The 18,490-nt window shown below is 45.3% G+C and overlaps 1 protein-coding gene across 1 annotated transcript; it reads right to left on the bottom strand.

Annotated features, from left to right (window-relative positions):
- Positions 1 to 12,361: 12,361 nt before the first annotated feature.
- LOC101527768 (zinc finger protein with KRAB and SCAN domains 4) lies at positions 12,362 to 18,490 on the bottom strand. The gene is made up of 5 exons (XM_058666969.1): positions 17,888 to 18,490; positions 16,998 to 17,145; positions 15,097 to 15,179; positions 14,079 to 14,202; positions 12,362 to 13,057 (listed from the first exon to the last, which is right to left on the bottom strand). Exons 1-5 carry the CDS (start codon positions 18,314 to 18,316, stop codon positions 12,429 to 12,431), a joined length of 1,413 nt encoding a protein of 470 aa, XP_058522952.1. The 5' UTR covers positions 18,317 to 18,490; the 3' UTR covers positions 12,362 to 12,428.

Raw genomic sequence — 18,490 nt, 5'->3', positions numbered from 1 at the left:
AAGAGTTTCTTCAGGCAAGTGGCTTACTGGATTCCAGAGCAGAAAAGGCAAGTGGCCTAGGCAGAGCTGCAGCAAAGCATATTCCACACAGAATCCTTGAAAAGGCAAGGCTTGGGGATGGGGTTGTGGCATGGGAGGGTAGCTTCATTTATGAGCCAGCTCCCTGCTAATGTGCCTGGGAAAATAACAGAGGATGGCCTGAGTACTTGGGTCCCTGCTCCCTGTGTAAGTGACTGTGATAGAGGTCCTGGCTTTGCCCTTGTCCAGGCCTGGCTGTTGTGGCCTTTTGGGGAGTCAGTCAGCAGGTGGAATACATGTCTGTCTCTTCTCCCCCACTCCCAACCACTGCTTTTGAAATAAGTAAATCTTGGGCCTGGTGCGGTGTCCTAGCAGCTAAAGTCCTCACCTTGTCGGCACCGGGATCCTCACTTCCCATCCTGCTCCCTGCTTGTGGCCTAGGAAAGCAATCGAGGATGGCCCAAAGCCTTGGGAACCTGCACCTGTGTGGGTGACCTGGCGGAGGCTCCAGGCTGCTGGCTTCAGTTCGGCACAGCACCAACCATTGCAGTCACTTGGGGAGTGAATCAATGGAAGGAAGATCTTCCTCTCTGTCTTTCCTTCTCTCTATATATCTGACTTTGCAATAAAAATAACTTGTAAAAAATCTTTATTAAAAGAATAAATCTTGAAAGCAAGGTTTTGTACATGTACAAGTTAATGGAAAGCTTAGTGGCAGCTTCACATTTCAACATTCCTATACTGTTTTCCAAGCTCAGCCTGTGGGAAAGGTTTATGATTGTACTTGAGCTCTATGATTGGAGCGTGTCATCAGGGAGGCTGGCAGGGCAGTGTCCTCCAAGAGGACACATGATGGTGGCAGAGGGGGCTCGGTGGCAGTGCTGCAGTTGGCTGTCATACTCTTTTCTTAGCCTGCTTTGTCAGTATTTAACTCAGCTTTTCCTGAACTGCTCTGGAAGTAACAGACAATGGAGAATAGCATGGCCATTGGCAGTAAGAGCCTTATGTCCCAACAGACACAAGCATTGTGGTAGATGTAGAGGCCTCAGGCATGGTATGGAGAGCTCTTTTTGTGGATCCAGTTTGTGAAAAGAGTCTTCAGATATGGGCCAATCTCCACTATTTTCCAGATAATTGCTGGATAGTGAGCCAGGAGGATGAAAGCAGAGGTCCAGAGGAACTTGGTGAGCTCCTGTGTTTGGAAAGATTTCATGAATGGGTTATCAGATTCAGGCCACTACAACAAGCCTCGAGAGGAATAGGGAACAGTTACTCCTCGGGTGCACTTGGAAGTACTGGACTTTGCCAGTAGGTGAACAGATCTGTCCTGGGACCTTGGAAAATCGATGTAAGCCGCTAAGAGGCATGGAGGATTGAAATAACACATTGAGAAACCTAGACACAGTGCCTGGTCATTCCAGCTGTTAACTTACAGGAGGAAGTAAGATCGTGGTTAATGTTTAGGTTTGTGTTTGCTATTTCACTAGATTCCATTTCTCTGTCACCTTAAGTTTCGGTGGAGTGGACAAGTCCACTTTGTGAAATTCCCTGGCTATTAGGATCTTGAAAGTTGCACTTTATTTGGAAATCTGGATGAATAAAAGTGATTGTACAAGAAGACTGTGAAACATTTCTTACAAACTCAAAACACTGCACACAAGCACACCTGTGTGAGGCTGGGCCCTAGGGAATCTGATACTGTTTTTCTGTGGGTTTCTTGTTCCTTCTGGTTTCCTCAGATGAGCCAGAAGTCAGAATTTGATAAGCTGACTGGTTTTATTCAGATTTCCAAATGCCCATTGCCACTTTGCTGGGTGGAAATGATCAAGATAAAAAAGGAATCACCTTTGCCTCAAGTTGTAACAGGTTACAAAATAAAATGGGACCCAGCGCAGTGGCTTAGCAGCTAAAGTCCTCGCCTTGTTGGCGCCGGGATCCCATATGGACGCTGACTCGTATCCCAGCAACCCTGCTTTCCATCTAGCTCCCTGCTTGACTGGGAAAGCAGTCGAGGACAGCCCAAAGCCTTGAGATCCTCCAAAACCTTGGAGACATGGAGGAAGTTCCTGGCTCCTGGCTTCGGATCAGCGCAGCACCAACCGTTGCAGTCACTTGGGGGAGTGAATCAATGGTCAGAAGATCTTCCTTTCTGTCTCTCCTCATCTCTGTATATCTGACTTTGCAATAAAAATAAGTAAATCTTTTTTAAAAATTTAAAATGGACATGGTACCACTTAGTAATTTTTGAATGAAAGCGTATTCCCAGGCTGGATTGCATTTGGTATTGGTAGTTGGGGTCAGAATTTCAGGTTACACTTAGAACACACTGTACAAGTGTTAATGCCTGCATTGAAGCAGGCTGCATGGGTTGCAGGTGGGAGTGAGGAGTACAAGTAAGTAGAAGAAAATGGGTTTCCCAACAATTTTCATTTTGATTTTGTTAATGTGAAGTTTTTTGATGTCAGTAAAATAAGTTTTAGGCACCCAGAATTTTGTTTGCCATTTTAAAAGCAGTGTTTTTTTCAATTGACTGGGATGATACTCTGCTGGCTCTGTCATCAGACCAGAGAGGGTATACCTAAGAAGCCGTTGAACTTGACGGGACAATAAGATACTGGACTCTATGTTTGGTATACGCTTGCAATGGGGAAATCTCAACTGAACTTGAGCTGTGGTTATGCAACAAGGTGGAGGAATCCACCATGGTGGGAGGGTTTGGGGAGGGGTGGGGAGAACCAAAGTATCTATGTAACTGTGTCACATAATACAATGTAATTACTGAAGTTAAATAATAAATAATTAAAAAAAAAAAAAAGAAAATACAAAAATATAGGTAGGAAATAGGTTAGTGGTTGCTGGGGCAGGGGTGTAGGGAGTACATCATCTGTGAAAATATCACATGGTTCTTCTCACTTTTTTCTTTAAGGATGAAGTTCCTATTTATGTCTTTGTTGCAGTGATGGTTACAAAACCCTATGCATCTGACAAACTGTACTGTAGATCTGTATATAAAGTATTTATTGTGTATTAAGTATAACAATATAAAATTTAAGAAGACAAAAAAAATAAATAAAAAGCAGTGTTTTTAATATGAATTCACTTAATATACAATCATGGTACTGTGTCTCCCCACTAAAATCAAGCTCAAACATAGTTTTGTATTTAACATTTTATCTATTAATCCTAATGTCATTCTCAGTGTGCATAGGATGAATGCTTTTTGCAAAAATTCTGTAAGACAGGCACGTTTCATAGGCTAGGCCAGGATATGTACCTCCACACAGGAACATGGACTTTCTCTAAGGCTAACAGCAAATTGTATGATTCGGTCTTGAACCTGTGTTTGCCACCTAAAGCGAGATCCAACCTACTTCTGCTCCCAACCCAGCCTTAGAGATGGACTGGTTTCTCAAGGAATAAAAGAATTTGGGGATGGGGGTGCCAGAGTGTTACATCTCCAGCCACTCTTAGTTTGCTTTCTTATAACTCCTTACAAAACATGTCTCCCTGGAAGTTTCTCTGTTACTGCAGCAGTTATGAGAGAACAAACTCAGGTAAGCAGGGCCATGCTCGGTTCCCTTCCACTGAGTGATGAGCGTCTGCAGACTGCTGGAGATTCAGCAATAAACTTCCAGCTCTGGTTTTCCTGCAGCTGAAGTAATTATCTTCTGCCTTGATCAGTTAACAGTTCTCACTTCTACACCCATAAAAATAAACCCATCAGTAATACTGAATAGCTGAGAGGGAAAGAAACAAGTCGTGTACTTTTGTAGGTTCAAATTCCACAGCATGTTGCATACTGTTGAGGCATGAACTGAGTTGTGAACATCGTTGTAGAGATGCCTGGTTATCTCTTGTCTTTAGCCTTTCCTTTAAACTAAGGAGAATGTAGAATTTGCAAGCATACCCAGAGAGGTGCTCTTGCCTTTCCTCCGGGGTCAGGATAGTCAGAGTCGGATTTCGTGTGAAATCTACAGAGAACAGCTAAGAGTATAGGGACAGGAAAATTAGAGCTTCTCTTCTAGTTGGGAAGGAGCAGCATCCACAGGCCTATGGAAGCCGGAAAGGTCCAGGCAGCCCGTGTCTGGTCGGAGGGGCTGATGGAATAGCAGACTGCAGGACCTCTTCCACCTCTCAGCGGCTTTTGGATGTTCCAGGCCCCACATTGAGGCTGACCCTGAGTCTCCCTGATGTGGGGGATTTGGAGAGGGCTATAATTCTGTTTAGGTATAACAAATTTAATTGCACAGTTTCTCAGCCAGGGGAAAGAGAAATCCACATGCCAGAAATTGAAACCAGACATTCTGCCCTTCAACCATTCACAGAAGGATTCTCAAAATGGATCACAGGGCCCCAGTGTGATAACCTAGTGACTAAAGCCCTCACCTTGCACTTGCTGGGATCCCATATGCGTGCCAGTTCATGTCGGGCTACTCCACTTCCCTTCCAGCTCTCTACTTTTTTTTAAAGATTTTATTTATTTTTATTGGGAAGGCAGATATACAGAGAGGAGAGACAGAGGAAGATCTTACGTCCAATGGTTCACTCCCCAAGCGGCCGCAATGGCTAAAGCTGAGCCAACCTGAAGCCAGGAGCTTCTTCCAGGTCTCCCATGCGGATGCAGGATCCCAAGGCTTCGGGCTGTCCTCGACTGCTTTCCCAAGCCATAGGCAGGGAGCTGGATGGGAAGCAGGGTTTCCGGGATTAGCACCAGTGGCCATATGGGATCCCAGCACATTCAAGATGAGGACTTTAACCACTACGCCATCACACCAAGTCCCCCAACTCCTACTTGCGGCCTGGGAAGACAGTGGAGGATGGCCCAAGCCCTTAGGATCCTATACCCATGTGGGAGACCTGGAAGAGGCTCCTGGCTCCTGGCTTTTCATCAGCTCAGCTCCAGCCATTGTGATCCTTTGGGGAGTGAACCAGCAGACAGAAGATCTTTGTCTCTCCTTTTCTCTGTAAATCTGGTCTGCCTTTCCAATAAAAATAAATAAATCTTTTTTTTAAATTGGCAAATAATCCAAACAGACATTTCACAAAAGACGGCTCAATGTTACAAATCATCAGCAAAATGCAAATCAAACCACAATGAGTTATCCTCTCCTCAGACTAGCTATTTCCCAGTACATATGTATGCACACACATCCACAGTCCTTTGCAAATACATGTATTAGCAAGGCTGCAGAGTAAGGGAAACTTACATAGCTAGTGGAAATTAGAAGTGCCATTATGGAAATCAATATAGAGTTTACCCAATACAATCATATTACCATATGATCCAGTGATTCCACTTCTGGGTATCTATCTAAAGAAAATAAAGTCAGCATGCTAAAGAGATGTCTGAACTTTCAAATTTATTTGTGATGGTATTCCCAATAGCCAAAATAGGACTCAACCAAGGTGGCCATCAATGGCTGAGGAAGTTGCCAAGACCCTTGCCAGGGGGTTGTGGTTGTTTGTTCTCACTTGGGAGCAGGTAGGTAGCTGACCCGAGTTGTCCTGCACTTCCAGCAATGGCCACCAGAGGATGCCTCGGGCACACCTGCACAGGGAGAGCTTCGTATGTTCCACCTTTACTTCCAATGCATGGATGTATTTTGAGTTTGGTATGTTTTAGTGAATGCACTGATGTTTAAATTTAAGATGTGAAAATGCTCACAAGTTGATGTCATAAAATGGGATGGCAGTATTTATACAGGTGCAGTGCTGGGAACTCAACACTCGGTGGAATTGAATCACCAACCTTCCAGTTAACACCTGAATGTGCTGACTGCACCACAGAGAAACTTCACATATACTGACAGGTGCACCAACTTGTCCAGCCTGCTGCATACAAGCCTTGGTTCTTGTACTGACCAGCAGGAGATACAGTCTAGCAGGAGAGTGCCCATAGTTCCCCTGCCAGGCATGTTCCCAGCCCTGGATCTTGCACCGGCCAGGGAACACTGCAATCAGCTGACATGAGTTACACCCAGTTCTGGCACTTGCTAGTTGGTGTTGCTATCTAGCCTGGCTGTCCTTCACCAGTTCTGGCTCATGCGCACCAGCAGGCAAGGCAGCCTAGCCCGGCCTGGCCTGCCCGCTATACCAGCTCTCACATTCATAAGTAGAAGCAGCAGCCCAGCAAAGGAGCTCCTGACATTTCCCTATCAGGCCCACTGCAAGTCTTGGATGTATGTGTGCTATTGGGTGTTGTGGCCCAGTCTGAGATGTTCTGCCCACAAGCTTGGCATTCGCCAGCAGGTGCTTCAGCCTGGCTCATCGTGATCCACCCCTAATCCCAGCTCTTGCTGGCAGGGCAGCAGCCTAGCCCAGCCCTCTTGTGAGGTGTTGCAATTCAACCCAGCCTGAAATGCTCCCACCTGTGACTCTTGTGCTCACCAACAGGAGCTACAGCCTAGCAGGAGAGTTCCCCAAGTTCCCTTACAAGATTGCTCCCAGCCCTGGATCTTGCATGTGCAGGCAGGTGCTGCAACCCATTCTGACATGGTCCACCTCCTGCCCTAACACTGTGGGTGGGTACTGCAGCCTTGCCCAGCCAGGCATGTCCCAAGACCCAGCTTTTGCATGCACCAGTGGTAGGTGCATTTAGACCAGCGCAGGTCTTCCCACATGGGTGAGTGCCTTGGCCTGACCCAGACATGCCTTCAAATATTCCCCTTCTAGACCATTGTCTCAGCTCCTTTACCTACCTGACAGTGTCGGGGCCTGGTCCATGGAAGACCCCAGAAGCCGTTCCTGCCCTGTCAAATATGCTCTCAGCATTCCCACTCCAACACTCTGGAGAAAAGCCCTACAAGTGTGGAGAGTGTAGAAAAGCCTTCAGCCAGATCTCAGCCCTTATTCATCATCAGAGAATCCATACTGGAGAGAAACCGTATGAGTGTCAGGAGTGTGGGAAAGCTTTCTGTGGGAGCTCTAATCTCACAAAACACCAGAAAATACACACCAAAGGAAAATACCAGTGATGTACACAGTGAAGATATTCCCAAGACCTTTTCCTGCTTCAGCTGTTACCATCAAAGGAGTGTGGCGAAAGTCAATGCCTTGACGCTTTGTCTCTTGGAGTTGTTGAAGATATGTGGGGCGAATCCTTGGGACACAGAGTGCACATCCAGACATGAAAGCCTGTATCCGAGCTTGCAAAACTAAGCTAGGACAAGTTCCCAGACAACTGTGGAATGTTGGGCAGAAGTTAAAGATGTGTATATTGCCTGAAAAACAGCTAGTTATGCATTAAACCCTTGCCTGTTTCTTCCTGCATGTACTCAGGAATGGCTGTTTAGCTAGCTTGAAATAATAAAAAGCTAGCCATGTGCTCTGTCTTGGCCGTTCATCCCAGAGACTGAGCGAGCCCTCTGGTTTTTGAAGAAAGATTGGAATAAAGACACTTTTCAAAGGTGTCTGAAGACACTCTGCAGACCTGCTCGAATGCATGTTCCTCTGAATGTGTGCGCATGCCATGGCAGATGTGGAAAGTTACTAAAAAATGACCATCATGACTAAGGCTCTGAAATCACACCTTCTAAGAATGAAGTTTTACGACTTTTAAGGTAAAGCCATTTAAAAACCATGTACTGGGGCAGACATTTGGCATAGCAGTTACGGTGCTGCTTGGGACCTCTATATCCTGTATTGAAGTGCCTCCGGCCTGTCTCTGCTTCTTATTCCAGCTATCTGGACATCCTGGCAGGCAGCAGATGATGGCTCAAATACTTGCGTTCCTGGCACCCATGTGGCAGATTCACATTGGGATATTCCTTTTTTTTTTTTAAAGATTTTATTATTACTGAAAAGCCGGATATACAGAGAGGAGGAGAGACAGAGAGGAAGATCTTCCATCTGATGTTTCACTCCCCAAGTGAGCCGCAACGGGCCGGTACGCGCCAATCCGATGCCGGGACCAGGAACCTCTTCCAGGTCTCCCACATGGGTGCAGGGTCCCAAAGCTTTGGGCCGTCCTCTCCTGCTTTCCCAGGCCACAAGCAGGGAGCTGGATGGGAAGTGGAGCTGCCGGGATTAGAACCGGCGCCCATATGGGATCCCGGGGCTTTCAAGGCGAGGACTTTAGCCGCTAGGCCACGCCGCCGGGCCCCGGGATATTCCTTTGACCTGGCCCAGCCCTGGCTATTGAGGGTATTTGGGGAATTAATCAGCAGATGGAGGAGCTCCCTCTATTTTCTGTGTCTCTCTGCCTTGTAAGTAGAATGGAAAATAAATGAAAATAACTTATTAAAAATGTAGCTTGCATTGATTTAGTCAGAGCAAAATTAATTTAACCATATTTTATTTTTCCTACATGTAAGCCTCTTATTATCAAGCCTCTTATTATCAATTTGTTGCTTCCAGTCTTAAAGGTGAAACATTACATTTTGAAAATGGCAGTGAAGGTGACTGGTTAGGTAGAGAGTATACATCTCATTGATTCTGAAAGTACCAATGCATTGATCTTTCTTCACCTTTGGTGTACCCCTGTGCTTTTAGAAATGACTCATAGAACCAGTGAGTGACCTTTTGGCAGAAGATACATGATTTCTTTAGGAATGAATTTCAACAGATAATTCTTTCACGCTTCTCAAACTACAAAAAATATACAGAGAATCAGAGGCATGAGATTATGACATTCTTGGGGAGCTGTGACTGCGTAGGGGTTGACTGATTTAGGATGACATTCAAGGATTTAAGTGATGAGGTGGAACTTGATACCTGAAATTAGCTGAAAAAGCTCAGGTTTAAGAGATGATAGAAAATATATTGGGCTCAGTGTGGTAGCCTAGTGGCTAAAGTCCTCACCTTCCATGTACCGGGATCCCATATAGGTGCCATTTCTTGTCCTGGCTACCCCACTTCCCTTCCAGCAACCTGCTTGTGGCCTGGGAAACCAGTACAAGATGGCCCAAAGCCCTGGAACCCTGCACCTGTATGACAGACATGGAAGAAGCTCCTGGCTTCTGGCTTGAGACCAGCTCAGCTCTGGCTATTGTGGCCACTTAGGGAGTGAACAAATGGACGGAAGATCTTTCTCTGTCTCTCCTTCTCTCTGTAAATTTGACTTTCCAATAAAAGTAAATAAATGTTTAAAAGAGAAAATCACTAAGTTTAGTAAAATGCTTTCTCTGCATCTGTGGGAATTTGTCAATCTGTACATTGGATCACAGCCCAGCCTCGTAACCTATCCTGCATGAAATCCAAGAGACAAATCTGGGTTTTCAATTTACTTTTGATATTATTTTTCTATTTTAACAGTGTTTTCTACACCTTGATGACAAACTTGAAATTCTTTTGAACCCAGAAACTTAACTCATGAATACCAACCACACTGATAGAAATTACAGATTGCAGGCCCTACACCAAGGCCTAGCAACTAAAGTTCTCGCCTTGAATGTGCTGGGATCCCATATGGGCACCAGTTCTAATCCCGGCAGCCCAGCTTTCCCATCTAACTCCATGATGTGGCCTGGGAAGGCAGTCGAGGTCAGCCCAAAGCTTGGGACCCTGCACCTGCGTGGGAGAGCTGGAAGAAGCTACTGGCTTCTTTGGATCAGCTCAACTCCAGGTGTGGCAGCCATCTGGGGAGTGTTTCTAGAGTTCAAGTCAAGGAAGGAGAACCTCACTCATAGCATGGGGCATATTTGAAGAAGCGAAGCACAGCCTCACAGGCAGAGGTGAAGGGTCTGTTTTAGCAAAACACCAGCAAATTTTCTCTGCTAAGTTGGAAAAATGAGTTATGTTACAGTGCTGCTTTTTACCTTTGGCAATTTAGAGATTTTTGTTCTCTCCTTAATCTTTCCTGTCAGCTCATTTCTGTACTATTTTCTCTCTCTTTTAAGTTTTATCTTTGGTGGAAAGGTAGATTTACAATGATGAGAGACGGAGAGAAAGATCTTTCATCCTCTGGTTCACACCCTAAGTGGCCATAATGGCTAGAACTGAGACTATTTGATAAATGCAGGATCCTGACGCTTTGGGTCATCTTCTACTGCTTTCTCAGGCCACAGGCAAAGAGCTGGATGGGAAGTGGGGCACGTAGGACACAATCCAATGCCTGTATAGGATTCCGGCACATACAAGGCTAGGATTTAACCACGGAGCCTTTGTGCCAGACCCTATGCTAGTCTCTTTAACATTTTTTTAAGATTTATTTATTTATATTTCATATTTCAAAGTCAGGTATACAGAGAGGAGGAAAGACAGAGAGGAAGATCTTCCGTCCAATGGTTCACTCACCAAGTGACAACGGCTGGTGCTGTACCGATCCAAAGCCAGGAGCCTGGAAGCTCTTCTGGGTCTCCCGCGCGGGTGCAGGCTCCCAAGGTTTTGGGCTGTCCTCGACTGCCTTCCCAGGCCACAAGCAGGGAGCTGGATGGGAAGTGGAGCTGCTGGGATTAGAACTGGTGCCCATATGGGGTCCTGGTGCGTTCAAGGCAGGGACTTTAGTTGCTAGGCCACGGTGCTGGGCCCTCTTTAACATTTTTATTGTTTATCTTATAACCCATCTGTCTTGGTTTGTTCCTAGGTTGGAGGCTTGCAGGCAGTCTTCAAGGGGATAATTTCTTTTGGGGATCAGCAATGCAGTGTTGTCATAGCCACACCAAACCCACACATCTATAAATATTCTTCAGTTAATGATTCTGGAAGATGTAGTGTTAGAGAGTCAGAATACATGCATATGATTATTCCTTTTGAAATCAATTTAAGGGATTTATTTTAAGGTGTTATTGTGTTTCAGGTTGGGCCTTGTTTAAAAAGAAGAAAAGCACTCTATTCACAAGGAGCTTATCTGTGAATGGGGAGAAGACTACTGGATTTGTAGGGCATGTTACACTGAAAAAGGCTTATCAATAACTCATGGAACAGCTGAAAAGTTTCGAAAAAGATGGAATTTTAGATAAAACAATGAAAAAGAATAGTGAAAGAAGGCATAGCAGCAGGAAGAACAAGTGAAAGGCTCATACATGTGGGGGGAAAGAATGATGTTTTCAATGACTGCTTATAGAATGTATGTATGGGGGCCCAGTGCCATGGCCTAGCAACTAAAGTCCTCGCCTTGAACACGCCGGGATCCCATATGAGCACCAGTTCTAATCCCGGCAGCTCCACTTCCCATCCAGCTCCCTGCTTGTGGCCTGGGAAGGCAGTCGAGGACAGCCCAAAGCCTTGGGAGCCTGCACCCAAATGGGAGACCCAGAAGAGCTTCCAGGCTCCTGGCTTTGGATCGGCACAGCACCAGCCATTGTGGTCACTTGGGGAGTGAACCATTGGACGGAAGATCTTCCTCTCTGTTTCTCCTCCTCTCTGTATAACTGACTTTGCAATAAAAAAAATAGATCTTTATAAAAAAGAAATTATACCAAAATTCATAAGCAGTTTGATCTGACTTGAAAACTGGTTGCTATTTATCTGAACATGAAAACTTTCCCCTAACAAATAACAAAAGTAATATAAACTTACAGAACTGACATGAATACTGGAAGTTGATGCAGCAGTTTAACAGTGCCCTAATGTTACAGATACTGATAAGGCATTCATACTATTCTGCTGAACAAACATGTGTTCCCCACCTCAATTCTGGAAATTCTGTGTACTTGACATACACACACACACACACACACACACACACACACACACACACACACGATTGAGCCAGGATCTAGATCCCCAACAAACAAAAATTCAGATGGCCTCAGAAATTCTTAAGAAATTTAGATAGATTGTTTTTAAGCCTACACAGATCATTTACTTGTACATTTAGTAAATGTTTATTAGCAACTATATGCAAGGCACCATGAGGAGCAAAATTCACGAATCTGACTAACTTATGAAAGATTCAGTATGGAGATAAAGAATGGCCAGGGCAGATTCCCAAATTGGAGCTATCCACTCAGGGAAAAATGCAGGTTGAGGACACCCGGCTATTCTGGGAGGCAATGTAGGTTCAGCAAGTAAGAACAAACCATTTTCGGTCGTCTCTCTTCCAGAAAACACACTCAGTTTCCTATCAAAAAAGTGTTTTCCTAGTTACCTTATAGAGGGTAAAAGCTATATTTCCCATATTTTCTAACACCTAATGATGTGTAGTAGCCAATGAAGCTCTGGCCCCCAGCTTCTGTAGCGAGTAAGGACATCGGGTGGCTTCAGTTGAGTGAGGAATGAGCACCAACTCTGTCACATACGGCATGGATGGCTAGGACAGAATTCTCTTCCTTTTGTGGCTTCGCTGATGTTGAATGAGGTATGAAATTTCTGTGAAGCCCTTCTACATGTGTCACACTGATAGGATTTCTCCCCAGTATGGATTTTTTTTGATGTTCAAGAAAGCTTATCTTCCTCTTAAAACTTCTTTCACACTCACTACATTTATAAGACACGGGAGTTTGGACATTTTCTGTCTTAGCCTGGCATTTTCAGGCCTCCCCATGTTCAGATTCCTGAATCTTTTTACCCCCATGGATGCTCTGATGTCTCAGGAGATGTGAACTCCGCCTAAAGGCTTTGCCACACACAGTGCACCTGTATGGCTTCTCCCCTGTATGGATTCTGTGATGTTCAAGGAGACTGCAGCTCTGGCTGAAGGCTTTTCCACAGTCATTACACTTGTAGGGCTTCTCCCCAGTGTGTGTTCTCTGGTGTTTGATAAGGTTTGAGTTGTGACTGAATACTTTGCCACATTCTTCACACTCATAGGGCTTCTCCCCGGTGTGAACTCTCTGGTGAATGACAAGAGCAGAGCTCCCAAGAAAGGCTTTCCCACATCGCTCACATTGGTAAGGCTTCTCTCCAGTGTGGATTCTCCTATGTTTAGTCAGGCCTGAACTCTGTGCAAAACTCTTCCCACACTCATGGCAAATGTGCTGCCCACTCCCTGTGGCATTCTGGTGCTTTCTTTTTAACCTGCCCTCTGGCTCCCCAGCTTGCGCATGTGTGGGAATCCGGGCAATGTCACCATTCAAGTGGCCTGGTGTCTGTCCTGGCTCTTGCTCTGGATGTGGCTCAGCTGGAGGCAAGATCCTGATCTTAGTCTGTGTGTCACCACCTGAAACAACAAATGCCAGCACTGTTGATTACACGCTGTCATGGAGGAAAGTGCTGTGATGAGTAACATGGGGGCAAGATCACCAGGTCATTACATATGTCGAAGGGGAGGATTTAATTGCCAGAATGAGGATGAGAATAAAAGGCAGAAAAGGGTACCAGGGAGGGAGGTCTAAAGTGGAACTGGACCATCAGAAGAAGGGCACAAATGGGGAATGGATGGAGTGACAGAAAGGTGGTGATAGCCAAGGGGTATGCTGGAGATAAAGGTGGGCTGGCAGGGGGTGTGGCATCTCACCTCTGAGGACAGTAATGCAGGACCATGCACCTAGCATCAGATTATCAGGAAGTTGTGCTCACTTCGGCAGCACATATACTAAACTTATCAGAAAGTCTGAGCAGAAAATGACGGAGAAAGTAAAAGGATTTCTGATGCACTCTGTAGGAGACAATGACAGTGGGGACTCAGGTCACCGAACAATAGTTCAGGCTGGTATCTCAGATCTTATTCTAGACAAAGGCAGGTTCTGCAACAAGAGCTGCACTGGCCCTGGGAGTTATGAGCTGGAGACCTCACTATGCTTCCAACGAGCTCTGTGACCTCAGACATATCAGGTACTCCTCATACCTCTGCACCTTCATCTCTAAGGTCAGGGTCTACAGTTAATTCCCAAGATCAAGTGCAATTCTTACATCCTTTCACTCCTTCCCTGAGATGGTCTTTCAGTGTTTGTCCACTACAGGATAGCATGCGAAGGGAATCAACATGTACTGACTAGAAGCCAGGCCCATTCTAAGGGCTGTACCTTGTCCTATCACTTCATCTGACCTGAATGTTGGAACAGGGGAGAAGAAAACAAGGATCAGTTAAGGAACCAGTTCCTTAGCCAGTCAGTAACAGGGATTCATAAATGGCAGTATGGATCCAAGCATACTTCACACACTTTCTAACAGTCTAACAGATTTTAACACACAACAGAAACCAAGATGTCTTAAGAGAAAGTAATACCCATTACTCTTACCCAGGGAAATCAGGCTGCTACAGGACTCCTTAATTTCCACTCGATCGAGGTGCTTCCAAGATGAATTCAGCTGTTTCCAACCAGGGGAGGCAGTTGGGGCCACATCTTCCATTTTCAGGAACCCCTAAAACAATAAGCAATCACATTGAATTTTTCTTTTCTATAAGCACTACCAAAATGGGGTACCAAGAATGAAAATACACTTTTAGGGAGCCCTTTGAAAAAGGGCTTACTTAACCCTTTCTCAATGACATATTAACCAAAAAGCATGTATCAAATGAAAGAAACGTTACATATATTAGAAACCCTTTCATAGAAATATTTAAAAGCGGTCCAGAAACTGAAAAGGGTCTGTGTGGTTAAAGTAGATGCATTTCCAAATTCTCCAAAAAAATCAGAGTGTGCTTTGGCAACATGCTGTGAGAGTTCATTTATATGAATAATCATTTTTAGAATACAATAAAATCTAGGTTTGAGATGAAGGGAAAACAGATACTACAGAGCCTCCAATACTGAGATCTTTAAATGAAGGATTGAGTAAGCAGAGTCAGCAAAGATGGCTCATGTCATAACATAAGTAATACTTGACTAAAAAGACACCTCTTACTTATTACCTCCAAGTGCTAAGTTCTTTGAAGGCAAAAGCCAGTTTTTTTTCCTATCACTCATGAACAGCATAGCCTGTGAGATGCTAAAAAGCAAAAGTATCATCACAACAAAATCTTCAATTTGTATTTGCTGAATTTCCCTCATTGAAAAAGGAAATATCATTGATAAACTAAAGGGCTAACCAAAAATAAGCAGTGGGAAAGATCTGAGAAGCACTAAGGAAAACACGAAAATTCAAAGTGGGCACCAAATTGAAAGCAGAAAGTGGTAAGGGATAGATGAGAAAACTCCAATCCCATGTTTCTAGCTTCAGGGTGAAGAGCACCTGGGAGGGGGAAGGTGATGGGAATCCTAACAGATGAAGGGTGAGTGCTGTCAGACGAGGGGAAAGAGAGGGATTCCACCTCACCTGGAACTCTGGAGTGAGCCTAGCACCGGCCACTGCACCTTGTTGGCAGCTCTCTCCCTGGACAAGCTCAGAACCCTGGAGAACTAGGAGGGAAAGAAGCTCTGGATGAGATTCCCTGGCATGCAGCCTCCCTGCATATGGAATTCAAGTTCAAAAACCAGGTTAGGCTGCAGCGTGGTAGCCTTGTGGCTAGAGTCCTCACCTTGCACGCACTGGGATCTCACATGGGTGCCATTTCTTGTCCTGGCTGCCCCACTTCCCATTCAGCTCCCTGCTTGTGGCCTGGGAAAAGCAGTCAAGGACGGCCCAAACATTAGGACCCTGCACCCATGAGACCTGGAAGCAGCTCCTGGCTCCTGATCAGCTCGGCTCTGGCCATAGCGGCCACTTGTGGAGTGAATCAGCGCGCAGAAGATTTTCCTCCCTGTCTCTTCTACTTTCTGTATATCTGACTTTCCAAATAAATAAATAAATCTTTAAAAAAGAATACGTTAATAAATTTTTGCCACTGTCTAAAGAGAGTCGTGTTTCTTTCCAAAATGGCCAATTTTTACCAGCTCCAATCCCAGGGCCCAAGAAATTTGGTACACTTCTGCAGATACAAAAACCCCATGAAAATGCTTGGCAGGAATGGTGAAATTGCAGCAATGTAAAGACAAAGTCTTCCAGTTTCAGTTATTTCAGTCGTGAATTTTTCTGTAAGATGAGGATCAAATAAGGATATTTTCGTTCTTTGGTTTCATTGCTTTTATGCTGTTGTTGTTTGTATTTTAAAAATGTATTACCTCTTAGGATGTTTTGTTTGGTTCTGAAAAACTATAAGGGGTCTGGGAAGGATTGTGTTTATGAAAGGAAGAAATATGAGTCTGGTATTATAGAACTTGCTCAGATCTAAGAAAGTAAGGGGAACCTCATGTTTCCCTATTTGAAGTAAACTCTGCAACAGGCAGAAAATCAGTTAGTTTAGGCCATGATCTTGATTGAAAAATGAAGATTGCATGTTGGACATCATGCCCAAAGTTGCACATTTCAGGAACTTGCTTAAAAGTTCACAGCAGATGTGGAACATGCAAATATCACACTTTCCTGCTGAATGATTTTCACTGTCTTCTGGTTTCAGACTTTCTTATAGCAGTCCTACTTTTTCTGGCATCTTCTGGCTAACTTTGTAAATTCTGCGTTATTTTTGTTATATAATTTACTAACATCCATAATTCTTTAAAAAAAGATTTATTTATTTGAAAGGCAGAGAAATGGAGGCAGTAAGAGAGGGAGGAGGAAGAGAGACCTTTCACATGCTAGTTCACTATCCAAGTAGAGCCACAACAGCCGGGGCTGGGCCAGCCTAAGGCCAGGTGTCCCATGTGGGTGGCAGGGGCGCAAGTGTTTGGGTCATCTGCTGCTGCTTTCTCAGGTGCAGTAGCAGGGGCTGGATTGGAAGTAGAGCAGCCAGGACTTGAACTGGTACACATATGGGATGTTGGTGTGGTAGCGGAGGTTTAATCCACTGTGTCAACAGCCTAGTACCTACAATTGTGTCACTAGTTTTTTGCTTAACACCCTACTAGAACGTAAGCTCCATCAGAATTCTCTCTTACCAGTAACTATGCCTCATGCTGACCACACTGATTACCGAAGAACCATAATGCATATTCATGAATCTATATAAGTGGAAAACCCTGTGCTGTTAAAGAAAATTCTTTCCAGACACTAGCTGAAATAATGTCTTGTTTACTATGTCCAGGTTCAGGGGCAAAGCTTTCTACTACTCTCTGAAATCTCCTTTTTAATCTTAAACTTCAATCAGTGATGACCACGTAAAGGAAGTGCGGGTGGATATATCTTTTGATAAAACCGGATGAGGTCTGCAGAATTCAAACACTCCAGAAGCGAACACTCACCTCTGTGTTGTAAGGGCTGGGACTCCAGAGATTCGTGCTTGATCAGGAACTTCACCTGTTGGAGTGGCTTGCTTTGGGACCCCTGAGATGGGGTCAAAAGTACCATTTTCCAACGCAATGGTTCTTGCTCCTGGCCACCACCTGGGACCTAGAGTCATTCACAGATTTTTATTGCTTCATCAAACAAGTCTGTCATGCCTTCTTTGTGCAATCACTTTTTCTTTTACATGCACTTCTGCTAAAATCTTTATGAATATTAACTGATTTAACACAGATAAGAAACCTGTAAGCTGCAATTGGGTTTCTGTGATGCAGGACTTAGGGTACAGAATTTAAGCTGTTTACACGTGTCATCCAGCTAAAAGGGGGCGATCTTAAGATAACAGTTCAGGCAGAACAATTGCAAAGTTCACGTTCTTGGCCACTAATCTGTGGACCCTCAATATGAATGAAAGCAACACACCAACATGCCACAGGCAGTGTCCAGGACTGTCACCACGAAGGAATACAAGTGTTTTCATATCACATGACAACCAGGAGCCTATGGGCAACGTCACTCACACCCACTAACACTTTGAAATGACCTGTTACTGGCCCTGGCCTAGGTCCTAACATTTACCGCAGTAAGTAAAAACCATAAATACATCTTATCTTATGACAACTTTCATGTTTTTGCCAACTGAATTCCTACAGGATTGCATTCTTCTGCAATCCTTTCTATCTTCCTTTGTATTAAAAACCATTCCTCAGAGAAAGGCTCCAGGGGCTTCACCTACTGCCAAAGAGGTACACCACACAAGGAGACTGAGAGAGAAGTGCCCACCATCTGCTTTCGAGGATTCTGGAAGAAACAGAACCCAACTCTCAGACACCAAACCTGTACTTTCTACCTGCAGTGTCGGCTCATCCAGCTGCCGCTGCAAATACTCCAACAGCACCACCACCTCCTCCCCACTCTCGGGGCGCTGCGTGTGCACCCAGCTCTGCAGGTCCCTGGGCAGGATGGTCAGGAACTGCTCCAGCACCAGCAGCTCCAGGATCTGCTCCTTGCTGTGCAGGTCGGGCCGCAGCCACCGTCGGCAGAGCTCCCGGAGCCGGCCAAGTGCCTCGCGGGGACCCGTGGCCTCTGGGTAGCGGAAAGCACGGAAGCGCTGGCGGGAGCCTTCGGAGCCAGTGGCGGCGGCGGGGCTGCCGGGCGCACTGGCCTGCGCTGCCTCCGCAGCAGCGTCCTCCGTTTCCAGCTTCACAATCAGGAGCCTTGTCTGTTCCTCTGCACACCCAGCGTCCAAGGCTGCGTTCTTTCTCGAATCGTTAGCCATCCTGAGCCGAGAGCCCACTCAGAACGCAGCGAACTGCGCGTCTTCAGGGAAGTCTCTAAATCACCCTCAGCCAGGAAAGCTGCAAGGGATCCCTTCCTGTCATGTCCAGGGGTCCAGGACGCCCCGGGGACACGGCACCCTGAGCTTTCCTATACTCCCTGCTTCTGCAGTATC

The sequence above is a fragment of the Ochotona princeps genome, chromosome 1, assembly GCF_030435755.1.
Source record: "Ochotona princeps isolate mOchPri1 chromosome 1, mOchPri1.hap1, whole genome shotgun sequence".
In the NCBI taxonomy this organism is placed as follows: Eukaryota; Metazoa; Chordata; class Mammalia; order Lagomorpha; family Ochotonidae; genus Ochotona; species Ochotona princeps.
This window is presented reverse-complemented; position numbering and strand designations above follow the sequence as displayed.